The sequence below is a fragment of the Lactuca serriola genome, chromosome 4 (genome assembly GCF_051521515.1).
Source record: "Lactuca serriola cultivar US96UC23 chromosome 4, Lser_US96UC23_V15, whole genome shotgun sequence".
Classification (NCBI taxonomy): Eukaryota; Viridiplantae; Streptophyta; class Magnoliopsida; order Asterales; family Asteraceae; genus Lactuca; species Lactuca serriola.
In genome coordinates, this window is record NC_136411.1 from 318,939,229 (window position 1) to 318,952,784 (window position 13,556).

A 13,556-nucleotide genomic window follows, 5' to 3' on the forward strand; every position below is an offset into this window, starting at 1 on the left:
ATATAAATAAATTAAAAAATAGTTAATTTGTTTAAAATGTAAAATCAATGCTAAATTGGTAAATTAAACAAAACCTAGTGTTTGGTTAAAAGTTAACCCGTCTAACTTTGTGAGGACCATTTTGTAAGAAACCTTAGTTGGAAGGTTAGTTTGAAAGTTTTAGAAGAGACTTCCTAGCTATGAGAGTGCCTAAGCGCGGGTAGAGGAATCCGACGGCATCGGCGTCGGCGTCGGCGGACAGAGTGTCTGAGCGGGGGAAGAGGAGGCTGAGGAATGCGATGTGGATGGTCTCATTTCAACGGCCGATTGAGGAATAAGGATGGAACGTAAATGCTATATGGGTAATGAAGGGCAATGTTGCCTAAATTCCCAATTTTCTCTCCTTACTTTCTTTTCTCTTCTTTTCTTTTCTCTTCTATGCTACAACTCGAGAACTAGGCGTTAGTTAGTCGTAAAATGTTGAAAAGCTAGTCATAACACCTTCTCGTCTATACCCATTTGAATGGAAAACGAATTTGAAGAAAGGGAAAGGAAGAAGAGTTCAATGCTTGAGGTTGGATCTAGAATCGCACATGGAAGTATTATTGCTAGGAATTGATTACAGCTTAAGAAAGGTATAATCTCCCTTCATCTTATTTATAATTTCGATCTTGGTTTTGGTGACCACAAATCTAAAAATCATCCCATTAAGAATGTTTAGATGATACTTCTAATGAGTTTTAGTTAGTAGATCACTAGTATACTCTCATTCTTTTCATTCATGGCTATTTTTTTAGTGGTTTTGGGAAGCGCTTCGAAGCTACAACAATTGTGGATTCCATCTAAGTTTAACAAAGCATTGGGAAGATTTTGAAGCTTATTTAACTTTTTTGGAACTTGATTCACTTTTTTGATGTTCAAATGATTGGATCATTATACTTTAGTCACAAATGCGCATGTAATTATGTTTTGAAATGATTTGCAAACTAAATTAGAATGTCATTTGATTCAATAGAAGCAATTTCAAAACAATGTGGATGATCTATTGTAGCTTAACTTGGACTTCAGATTATCGGGTAACAATGGCATCAGGATCATTGCCAAATAAATGATAAAAACCTGGCACCTGCAATAAGAAAAAGGGAGTGGTGAATAAAAATTAAAAGGTACATAGCTATTTCTTGCATTTATCTCTAACGGTTTAACGTTTTTGCATATCAGGATTATACACATAATTTAACACGAAAATGAAATTTCACCCGTTGGATCTGTGAAGTCTGGCCAGTTTTTCAAATCGGATAAGGCTCCAATCTAAACACAAACAATGAATGGATAGTCAATGAAACCATGCTTAGAACTATATCAAGGATTCTTCTCGTATGTATAGTACCCTTTATTGTATATAAATATAATTTGTTTATTTTAAGCTTATGATTTACTTATTGTCAGATCAATGTCCATTGAAATCAAAGTAAGATGCATGACCACTAGAAAACAGAGAAAGTACCTGTTACAATAGTTCTTTGTGAACTGGCTTTTCCAGGTCTTTTGAGCTTCTCAAAATCATCCCACCACTACGTAACACGACGTTTCGTGTTCTTGGATTCGTATCTCTGATGTAAAACCAGATGACTGAAGAAGCTCTCTCGACCCAATAATACGGAGACCTTTCAACAAAAGAATACTCTGTGGAAGATGGCTTATGATTGTACCTTCTATATCTAGCTCTTTTAAGCAATCTAAACTTCCAAGTTCCTCAGGCAATTTCTCAATCCCAATACAATAGCGGAGATGGAAATCTTTTAGACATTTCATCCTACAGATGCTTATCGGGATATTCTGTAATAACTTACAGTTTATTATGATTAGCTTCTCTAAACATTCTAATCGGCCAAGATCCTCGGGTAACTTCTCAAGCAACGAACAATTATGAAGGTCGATATGTTTCATCTGTTTCAACATACAAATGCTATCTGGAAGATGTGTAATCTTTGCATGCGACAACTCTAGCTTTTCCAGCAGTTTTAATCGGCCAAACTCCTCAGGTAACTTCTCAAGCAATGAACAAGAGAACAGTTCGAGAGATTTCAGATGTTTCAACATACAAATGCTATCTGGAAGATCTTTAATCAATGTACAAAACAAAGTCAGCTCCTCTAGACGTTCTAATCCGCCAAGATCCTCGGGTAACTTCTCAAGAAACCAACAGGATATAAGTTTCAGAGATTTAAGATGTTTCAGCTTACACATGCTCTCCGGAAGATGATTAATCTTTGTAGACAAGAAAATCAGCTCCTCAAGACATTCTAACTGGCCGAGGTCCTTGGGCGCCTCTTGAATACTGCCTTCTAGTTTAAGCTTCCTTAAACGTTGTAACCCACAAATGCTTCCTGAAAATGTCTCAAGGTTTGTGCAAGCACACATACCTATAGAAATAAGCATCTCAAGATTTCTAGTCAATGAGTGGTGATCTTCCTTATAAAAATAACTAAAGCGGAAGTTTGGCAAGTCGTTGTCGGGGTGAAGTGGGCATTGTTCTAGGGACTTTGCAACAACATGTAACTCAGCTAAAGGAACAACCTCAAGTGATTCCTCCACACTACAAGAAGCATCACACTTTAGGTTAAACAAAAAATCTCTAAACCTCAAGCAACCACTTACGTCTAAGTAGATAAGCTTTTGTAGACATCTAATGGGAGTGTGAAGTTCTACCAAATTAGAACATGTATTAAGATCTAACCTCTCCAGATTTGGAGTCAACCCAAGGTCAAGGGTTCTCAACTTTGAATGACTAATTTCAAGATAGGTGAGATTTTCACATACATTAACCATGTGAAGTTCTTCCAAATAATAACAATTATTAAGATCCAAATACTTGAGATTCGGAGTCAGCTTGATGTCAAGGGTTCTTAACTTTGACCTAGAGAGTAGTAGTACTTCGAGATTTGAACAACTCGGCATGTGAAGATCTATCAAATCGAAGCATTTGTCAAGTAATAACTTCTTGAGATTCCGAGCAAAACTAAGGTCAAGGGTCCTCAACCTTGACATACTGATGTTAATAGACATGAGCTTTAAACATCCAATGGGAATATGAAGATCCTCCAAGTTGGAACATCCTCCAAGATTCAATGTCTCGAGATTTGGAGTAAGTCCAAGGTCAAGGGTCCTCAACATGGAACGACTGAGGTCAAGGTATTTGAGCTTGTTAAGAACCTAGCATAAGCAAAAACAATATGAATATTCGTTTAATACCAAAGAAATAGATGTATAACATATTTAATGAATCATGCAATAGAATGAATCAACTATATGTCTACCTTTCTTTCTCCCACTTCCCAAAGTTGTACGATTTTGCTGTCAACCATCTCAAGTGCGACAAGATTATTTGCTTGAAATGTTTCCGGTAAAGAACTAAAGGGGTAATGCTTCAAATCCAGATATCGTAAAGCATTTGGGAAGTCTGGGCTGACAATATCAAATTCCCAACACTGCAAACGATATCCCAGATCCATTGAAAGAAATCTTAGTTCCTTCATCTTTCTAAGACCTTTTATAATAATGTGCGGATTGAGCTTCCAATTGTGGAATTTTATATATCTTGTTGCTTTGGTACCCTATAATCCAAATGAAGTCACTATGAAACTTATGTCTTAACAAAAAAAATTTGTGATAGCTTTTTCTAACTTACAAATAAACTTGATCCTTACCAAATCGTTAGCCAATACATCTTCAATTTCATCACTAATCCACAATCGGCTATGTTTATAAGGCTTATCTGGATGGGCACGACGGACAATATTCCTGCCCATTTCTTCAATATGGTCGTGCATGCCCACACACAAATTATTATCAGAAATAGTTATGAGAGATTTTTGCTCAAGAACTCTTAAACCATTTCTAGCATGAAATCCACAGCTTTCAAGCGCTTTGATTGTAACCTCCTTCGGCCAACCTTTCAAAATGCATGCAACATCTAGGAATATTTCCTTGTAATCCTCCTCTAGACCAATATAGCTTAATTCTAATTTTTTCAAAGTTTCTGATAATGGAATCGTTTAAAGTCTTTCTAGGGCATCTATCCATTCAAGCTCAATTTTACCACAAAGAAACGAACCCAAAACTCTTAGCGTTAAGGGGAGACCAGCTGCATAACGTATAACTTCTCTAGATAGCTTCTCATACCCTTGAATTGGACTATCTCTACCAAATGCATACCTACTGAAGAGGCAAACTGCTTCTTTATCTGATAACAGATTGATGTCACGTATAAACTGCACACGGTGTGAAACTAGCACTTGTTCATCTCTTGTTGTGATGATAATTCTACTGCCTGGCTTAAACCAATTAGTTTCACCTGCCAATGCCTCAAGTTGGTCGATATTATCCACATCATCTAGAACAACAAGAACCTTTCTATCATGCATCATCCTCTTGATAACGTGTTTCCCATCATACACACTACTTACACTGATGCATTTATCATTTAAGACATCCCGAAGGATTTGTTTTTGCAAAGACTTCAAACCGGACAGAGAAGCATTTGAAACTTCCCTCACATTCTCCACGAAGCTTTTACCTTCAAACTGAAAGGATATTTGATCAAAAACAGCTCTTGCCAAAGTCGTCTTCCCACCACCTCCCATCCCCTTGATCCCAATCATGCGAACATCATCGATACCACTTCCTAAGGATGATACAACATCTTTGATTCGAGTCTCCATTCCTACTAATTTTTCATCAACTGTCAAACTAATGGATCGTAACTCTAGTGAAAGCTCTTCAACTATTTTTTGGATGAATTTTGCTTCATGCCTGTATATCAAAGCAGATTCAATTAGCATACTCAAAATCCAACATGCCCAACTAGTTTCAGATCTAAAAAAAATGTATTTGAAGTAATAACAGAGTCCTATAATCATATAAAATTGATATTTATTCATTCCAAATAACTGAGAATTGTAGTTTAAATTTGACAAACCAACATAAGATCCTATGGACGAGCTTCTTAAATTCAGTGTAAAAGTAGATCAGAAAGAAACAAAATTACAAGAATATTACATAGATCTGATGAAAGAATTACCCATCAGTAGTGTTCTTTAACTCCCACCCAGCAAGATCAGCAGCTTCTTTAAGAGCCTCCCTCCATTTCCCAGAAGCCTCTTCCATTTTGTGCTTGGAAAAGGCTTCTTCAACTGTCCCACTTTGTCTGCGTACTTCAGATGGCTCAACATCATAGAAGACAGGATAAGCAGTATGCTCTGTAGTCCCGTGACATTCCATTATCTTCACAAGCTCATCTAAACACCAAGAAGAAGAGGCATAGTTCTTGGAGAAAATAATGATGTAAAATCTAGACTCTTCAATCGATCTGATGAGCTCATCACTGATCCTTTTCCCTTTCTTAATTCCCTCGTCGTCCTTGTATGTGTGAATGTTTTTCTGCTGAAGAGCGTAATAAAGGTGATCCACGAAATTGGAACCAGTGTCTTCACCCCTAAAACTCAAAAACACATCATACTTAAAGCTCTTGCGAATGGATGAAGTTGAAGAATATGCCATTGAGGTATGCTTGAAGGATTCTATAAAAATCAAATCTTTGGAGAGAGTTTATGGAATATGGTTGCAAATAGACTTGGATGAGAATATGAGATGAGTTGACTTACTATCAAGAGCAGAAAGAATCTAGAAAAGGTGTGTGAACGTGATGTGTTTGTTTGGAGAACCTTTGGAATATAGTGGAGAAAACAAAGATGCTTTTTGGTTAAAAGAGAAAGGGCCATTATTACTTATTTAAACCATTTAAAAAACTAAAGAACCTTTCATCTTTCATCCACTATTTATTTTCCTTTGAAGTTTGGAGAGGACTATTATGCTTTATATGCAATTTTTTTTATGTAATTCTTTTATTCCAAAAATGATTGTTCTATATATTTCGTATACATTTCTTAATAATTAAAAAAAAAAAATAAAAAAAGTGATGCTGTCTTATTCTCCTAAAAATTGACACTGTTTTTTTCATCAATATTGTAAGTAATTTGCATTCCAAAAATATGATAGATTTCTATTATCATTAAATCCAGAATAAATATCTTATTACTTACACATATAAATATCTAATTGTTTTTAAAAGGATTAAAAAAGGTTATATTATTCTATTTTGTAGATACCTTTTAAAATTATATTTAAACAATTTGAAGTTGATATGTGAAGTTATATTAATTATTTTAATATGCATTATACTGTTTCGCAATTGTAGTTGTAGGCTTTAGCTAGCCTGCTGCAGTTCGATATATACTATCCAATGTCCCATCAACCAATAAACATTAGTCCCTTCTCAATTCTCTTTTATTTTCTTTTTTGATTGTGAGTTACTTATGTTAACTACATAAGTCTTGCCATTTACTCACAAAAAAAAGGTCTAGGAAAAGCAAATCTGTTAAATATTACATTAGATTACTTTGAAGTTTTCAACTTCACTTAAAACACACGTATACAACTCATCTAATTAATATATTTTTCTTGAGGATATTTAAATAAAGTTTTAGATGTCAAATATTACACAAAATCCCTAAAAAGACTAAATATATATTTAGACATGGAAAATCCAAAGATAGGCCCAATTTCCAAAGGGGAGATAATAGATAAGCGGGTCAAAATATTGATCAATATCTAGGATCCTATCATCCCAATTTCCAACAATTTATCATCAAATCAAGCAGATACCATATAACCAATTCTTAGGTATTGATTAATATCTTGACCTATCCTATCACCCCAATTTCCCAACAATTTATCATCACATAATATACCATATAACCAAGTACGCTACAAAATATTAGATTCCTCATTACCATACTGATGTTACCAAGTATTAACAGCACAGTTTTCCAAAGTGATTTTCAAAAAAAAAATGATAACCGATTACAAACTTTTCTGTAGGGTAAAAGCTCTTTTTTTTTTTCTTTCTAATTTTGTAAATTTGAGAGAACCAACAATCTGAAAAATGTACTATAACTTTTTCCCATAATATCGCAACTTTAACATGAAACCTATCAAAATTGTATGCACAATACATCTAAGGTTGCGATCAACAAACACACAACACATGAGATGATTCTTAACTTTTCAAACTACAATATTATTGTTAATCAGGATCCAGTTTGGGTTGATCCATGAAAAAATAGGGCAAGAGCAATAAGCTAAAATTCTATTTCAAAATACAAAGCATTAAGCTCTAAGTCTAAAAACGAAGTTACAAAGAAGACCTACAATGACTTTGCAAAGACAACTTATGTGCAGGCTTTTAGGGTTGTACATTAAATGATGAATGCAAACAACAATTTATTTTGCAGTTCAAAAAACTCTTGATAATGAGAAAGTCTCGACCTCATCATCAAAGGTATTCATGCATATTTTAAGGTGAACACATAGATTATATTGTGGATGATAAAAGATCAACCACTTCCAAATTGTAATATAATGTGGAAAATCATGCTGATACATACATGCATACATTTATACAAATATACATAAATACATAAATATCAAACAAATCTTAGATATAGCAATGTACTTTCATTTATTTATGTAGTATAGCATCCTACATTCAGTTCTTTCGATTGCAACAATGTTCCTGTTTTTTCTTATTAAAGCATTGTACTTTGAAAAAAAAAATTCTTATTAGAATATTATACTTTGAGAGCTGTACCCAAATATAGCATTGTACTTCTAGTTTTTTTTTCTTATTAAAACATTATGTTTTGAAAAATCTACCTAACTATAGCATTGTACTTTCAACCTTTTTCTTATTAGAACATTATATTTTCCAGTTATAGCAGTGTACATTTTATTTTATTTTTTCTTATTAAAACATTACACTTTGAAAAATCTACCCAATTATATCATTTTACTTTCAATTTTTTTTCCTTATTATAACATTATACTTGGATAATCTATCCAACTATAATAGATTATCCATGCATATAACCTGGTACATACATGTCACATCACATGTTATAAGAGAGACGGGATATAAAGAAATTACCAGAGTATGTGTTTAAATCATTTCTCAGCATTTCTTTACTCCAAAACTAATTAATTTAATTTAACTTTTTTTATGGGAAAACAATTGAGGATGAACCAGGTTATAACAGTATTTTTCAAATTATCTCTGACTAAAATGAAGAAAAATACACAGAACTTCAGTAATGAGGCACTCAGCTCTCCATATATACATACTAATTGGTGAAACTGTAGAAGCTCAAGATCCTGAAACAATTATGACCACCAATTATTAACAGAAATCCATGGGAATGATGAGATATAGTTTAGTTATACCTCAAGAGGAAGATCTGTACCAAATTATCAGTAGAGGATGCTGAGAACAAAGTAACATGGGTTGAGATAATAAGTAGATCCCCTACATAGATACCAGATTAATCTCAATCAACAAAACATTCACCCCAGATATCACGATGGTTGATAAAGAACAGAATCGATGCAGCTGCCTGATAGAAATCAGATATATGATCAAATCAGTTTTTTGACATGTACAAACAACAATATAAGAGCACAAAATAAAACTAGCTTTTAAAATAGTTCTGTTTGATTTGTATCTTTTTAGTTATAATCTTGATTTTGGCTAAAAAATTAATTATCATCATAATAATTTCAATATTGAAATCATGTAACATGGTGAATAAAAAAAAACACAGAAAGTACCTTTTACAATAGTTCTATTTGACTTGTTTTTTCTTAGCCACCAGAAGTTCTCAAAATCATCCCTGGAGCACGGTAGACGAGACTCGTCGTGCGGGTGTAAACCAAATAATATGCAGACCTTTCAACAAAATAATGCTATGAGGAAGATGACTTATGCTTGTACCTTTTATATCCAACTCTTCTAAACATTCCAAACGTTCAAGTTCCTCAGGCAATTTCTCAACTCGAATACAATCGCGGAGATGGAGACATGTTAGACATTTCATCTCACAGATGCTATTTGGGATATTTTTTAACAATTCACACTTCCCTAGGCTTAGCACCTCTAAACGTTCTAATTGGCCAAGATTCTGTGGTAACTTCTCAAGCAGCGAACAATGATAAAGTTTAAGATATTTCAGGCGTTTCAACATGCAAATGCTATCCGGAAGATGTTTGATATTTGTAAATGACAAATCTAGCTCCTCTAAACATCCTAATCGCCCAAGATCCTCAGGTAACTTCTCATGCAATGAGCAATCATAAATTTTGAGATATTTCAGACTTTTCAACATACAAATGCTGCCCGGAAGATGTTTAATCTCTGCTTTTGACAAATGTAGCTCCTCTAAATGTTCTAATCGGCCAAGATCGTGTGGTAGCTTTTCAAGCAGCGAACAATGATAAAGTTCAAGATATTTCAGGTGTTTCAACATGCAAATGCTATCCGGAAGATGTTTAACATTTGTACATGACAAGGCTAGCTCCTCTAAATGTTTTAATAGGCCAAGATTCTCAGGTAACTTCTCAAGAAGCAAACACAATCTAAGTTTCAGGGATTTCAGATGTTTAAACATATAAATGCTATCAGGGAGGTGTTTAATATTTGTAATCAACAAACTAAGCTCCTCCAGACATTCTAAATGGCCAATATCCTCAGGTAACCTCTCAAGAAGCCGTAAATCATTAAGTTTAAGAGATTTCAGATGTTTCAACTTAAAAATGCTATCTGGAAGATGGTTTATATTTGTTGACAACAATATTAGCTCCTCAAGAGATTCTAACTGGTCAAGGTCCTTGATCGCCTCTACAAAACTGCCTTTGAGTTCAAGCTTTCTTAAACGTTGTAAACCACAAATGCTTTGTGAAAACATCTCAAGGTTTGTGCAAGCACACATACCTACAGAAAAAAGTATCTCAAGATTTCTAGTCAATGAGGGTCGATCTTCTTTATAATCACAGTCAAACCGAAACTTTGGCAAGTTGTTGTCAGGGTGAAGTAGGCATCTTTCTATAGACTCTACAAACAGATGTAACTCTGCTAAAGGACCAACCTCAAGTGACTCATCCACACTACAAGAAGTATTATCCTCTATGTTAAACCTAAAAGATCCAAACCTCAAACAACCACTTAAGTCTCCCTGGACAAGCTTTTTTAGACATCCAATGGGAGTGTGAAGTTTTTCCAATTTACGACACTCTTTGAGATGTAACTTCTTGAGATTTGGAGTCATCCCAAGGTCAAGGGTCCTCAAATTTGAATGACTAATAATGAGTTCGGTGACCTTTTGACATTCACTGCCCATGTGAAGTTCTTCCAAACAGTAAGACTTTTTAAGATCTAACTTTTCAAGATTCGGAGTCAGTCCAATGTCAAGGGTTCTCAAACTTGAACCGGGAAGTATTAAGCATCTTAGATTTAAACATCTTCCAGGCAAGTGAAGTTTTTCCAAATATGTGCATTCAACAAGAATCAACTCTTCAAGATTTGGTGCCAACCCAAGGTCAAGGGTCCTCAACATTGAACAACTGAGGTCAAGGAATTTGAGCTTGTTAAGGACCTAAAATAAGCAGAAAGAAAAATGCATATTGGTATAATAAGAAAACGATGTATGTATAGCATTATAATGAATTATGCAAAACAATCAACCAACCATAATTTTAAGATTACTTGCTTGAAATGCTGTGGGTAAAGATCTAAAAGGGTAACTGGTCCAATGTAGATATCGTAAAGCATTTGGGAAGTCTGGACCGAGTATACCAAACTCGTAATCACTGGAACAATCTCCACTAACCGAAAGAAATCTAAGCTCCTTCATCTTTCTTAGACCTTTTATAAAAATATGCGGATTGAAGTTCTTAGAGTGGAATCGTATACATCTTGTCGCTTTAGTACCCTGCAAGCAAAAAGAAGTCACCATGAAACTTGTGTCATAATAACTATAAATGTGTTGATTTTTCCCAACATACAAGTAAACTTTATCCTTACCAAATCATTAGCCAGTATATCTTTAATTTCATCGATTTTCCACAATCGGCTATGTTTATGAGGCTTATTGGGGAGCCAACGACGAACAATATTCCTACCCATTTCTACAATATGGTCATGCATGCCTAGGTAATCATAATTAATAGTTATAAGAGATTTTTGTTGAAGAACTCTTAAACCATTTCTAGCATGAAATCCACAGCTTTTGAGCGCTTTGATAGCATCATCTTTCTGCCAACCTTTCATGATGCATGCAACATCTAGGAATATTTCCTTGTAATCCTCCTCTAGACATGTATAGCTTAATTCCAGTTTTTTCAAAGTTTCTGTTTCCGGAATCGTTTTTAGTCTTTCTAGGGCATCTATCCATTCAAGCTCATCTTTTCCACATAGAAACGAACCCAGAACCGTAATCGTCAATGGAAGACCAGCCGCATAAAGTACAACTTTTCTTGATAGCTCTTCATACCCTTGAATGGGAATATCTCTCCCAAATGCAAACCTATTGAAGAGGCAAATTGCCTCCTTATCTGATAGCAGATTGACATCATGAATGAACTTCACTCCGTGCGCTACCAGCACTTGCTCATCTCTTGTTGTAATGATAATTACACTTCCTGCCTTAAACCAGTTAGGCTCGCCTGCTAACACCTCAAGTTGGTTTATATGATCAACATCATCAAGAACAACAAGAACCTTTTTATCACGCAGCCTCCTCTTCATCATGTGTTTCCCATCAGAAACACTACTTACTCTTAAGTCTTCATTGAAGACATCTGCGATGACTTGCTTTTGTAACGACTTCAAACTGGACAAAGAAGCATTTTCCCTAACATTTTCAACAAAGCTTTTACCTTCAAACCGAAAGGATATGTGATCAAAAACAGCTCTTGCCAAAGTTGTTTTTCCACCACCTCCCATCCCCTTGATACCGATCATTCGGACATCATCACAACCAATTCCTAAAGATGGAGCAAGATTTTTGATCCGGGTCTCCATTCCTACCAACTTTTCATCAATGTTGAAACTGATTGAACGTAACTCTAGTGATATCTCTTCAACTATTCTTTTGATAAATTTAGCTTCATGCCTGTATTTTAAATAAAATTCAATTAGCTTACTCAAAATTCCATATGACCAGTCACTTTCAGATCTATAACATACAGCCCCACATGAAAAATAGCATAGTTACATAATCATATTCCATGGTTATTCTTTGGACAAGACTTAAAATTTGACAATTTAAGATGCCATGTACGAGATTTTATATCCAGGTTATATGCTAAATCAAAAAGATTCAAACAATAATATTGCAGGGAATGATCAAAGAATTACCCATCAGCAGTCTTCTTCAACTCCCATCCAGAGAGATCCGCCGATTCTTTCAGAGCCTCTCTCCATTTCCCAGCAGCTTCTTCCTTTTCATGTTTTGCAAACGCTTCCGCCACTGGCCCGCTTTGTTTGCGGACTTCTGAAGGTTCCACGTCATAGAAGACAGGGTAAGTAGTATGCTCGTTTGTCCTCTGGCACTCCATTATCTTCACAAGTTCATCCAAGCACCAGGATGAAGAGGCGTAGTTCTTGGAGAAAACAATGATGTAAAATTTGGAGTCTTCAATGGATCCGATGAGCTCATCACTGATGTTTTTCCCTTTTTTGATTTTCTCATCGTCCTTATAAGTATGGATGCTTTTGTTCTGAAGAGCATGATAAAGATGATCAATGAAGTTCGTACGAGTATCTTCGCCCCTAAAACTCAAAAATACATCGTATTTAAAGCTCTTGTCAACGGATGAAGTTGAAGAAGACGCCATTTGAAGGTATGATTGAAGGATCCTAATAACAATCAAATCTTTGTTGGCGAAGTTTATGCAAAATGACACTTGGATGCGATGAATCGAGTAAAGAAACTTGGTTTCGATAAATTACTTCTAACTTGTAAGGGAATGTGAACGGAATATGTGTGTTTGGAAAAGCTGGAATTGAGTGGAAATGAAAAGTTACTTGTTTGGTCAAGAAAAAGTCAGTAGCTTTATTTGAAAAGACAATTTCTTTTGAAAAAGATTGTATTATATGACTATGTGCTCCATACTTTTACTTATTTTATTCTATTTGTTTATGAACACATATCCAGTACTTAAATGTAATTAATTTAATTACTGTAATCGTTAGAGCTCCTGATTCCCTTTATACCCTTTATATAGATCGTTTGCTTGAAAATGTTTTGTTATGGTTTTGATTTTCAAAAGGGTGTTTGGGATTCTTTTGAAATTTGTTTATTGTTTTATTGATTTTTCAAAAGTCAGTAAGCTTTAAAAAAATGTTTGGAAAATGAGAAATTTAATTATTGTAATTGGTAGAGCTCCTGATTCCCTTTATATAGATGGTTTGCTTGAAAATGTTTTGTTATGGTTTTGATTTTTAAAAGGGTGTTTGGGATTGTTTTTGAAATTTGTTTATTTTTATTGATTTTTCAAAAGTCAGTAAGCTTTAACAAATGTTTGGAAAATGAGAAATAAAATAATATCCTATATTTTCTTCGTATCTATATTAAATAATGATAAGTATTACATTTAACAAATATGATATTTGTATCATTTAAACC

General features: G+C 34.4%; 1 protein-coding gene and 1 pseudogene across 3 annotated transcripts; both read right to left on the bottom strand.

Moving 5' to 3' along the window:
- Positions 1-735: 735 nt before the first annotated feature.
- On the bottom strand, positions 736-5,663 carry LOC145097343 (TMV resistance protein N-like; annotated as a pseudogene). Its single transcript, XR_013704321.1, has 6 exons — positions 5,063-5,663; positions 3,690-4,794; positions 3,300-3,596; positions 1,487-3,195; positions 1,239-1,290; positions 736-1,105 (listed from the first exon to the last, which is right to left on the bottom strand). The product of XR_013704321.1 is annotated as a TMV resistance protein N-like (transcript).
- Positions 5,664-8,110: 2,447 nt separating this feature from the next.
- Positions 8,111-12,929, bottom strand: LOC145097347 (TMV resistance protein N-like). 2 transcript variants are annotated; one of them, XM_079034878.1, is made up of 6 exons: positions 12,287-12,929; positions 10,952-12,041; positions 10,617-10,859; positions 8,704-10,523; positions 8,340-8,489; positions 8,111-8,250 (listed from the first exon to the last, which is right to left on the bottom strand). In XM_079034878.1, exons 1-4 carry the CDS (start codon positions 12,763-12,765, stop codon positions 8,760-8,762), a joined length of 3,576 nt encoding a protein of 1,191 aa, XP_078891004.1. In that variant the 5' UTR covers positions 12,766-12,929; the 3' UTR covers positions 8,111-8,250; positions 8,340-8,489; positions 8,704-8,759. The 2 variants fall into 2 exon arrangements, with proteins under 2 accessions (XP_078891004.1, XP_078891003.1); XM_079034877.1 differs by having other exon boundaries at positions 8,320-8,489.
- Between the last annotated feature and the right edge of the window lie 627 nt (positions 12,930-13,556).

What these genes read in the sequence shown, in the direction of transcription:
- LOC145097347 (XM_079034878.1), bottom strand. Translation starts at nt 12,765, where the DNA reads ATGGCGTCTTCTTCAACTTCATCCGTTGACAAGAGCTTTAAATACGAT. An exon ending in ATATACTGGCTAATGATTTG is followed by an intron (nt 10,860 to 10,951) that starts GTAAGGATAAAG and finishes TTTTGCTTGCAG; the next exon opens with GGTACTAAAGCGACAAGATG. An exon ending in CAAGTAATCTTAAAATTATG is followed by an intron (nt 10,524 to 10,616) that starts GTTGGTTGATTG and finishes TGCTTATTTTAG; the next exon opens with GTCCTTAACAAGCTCAAATT.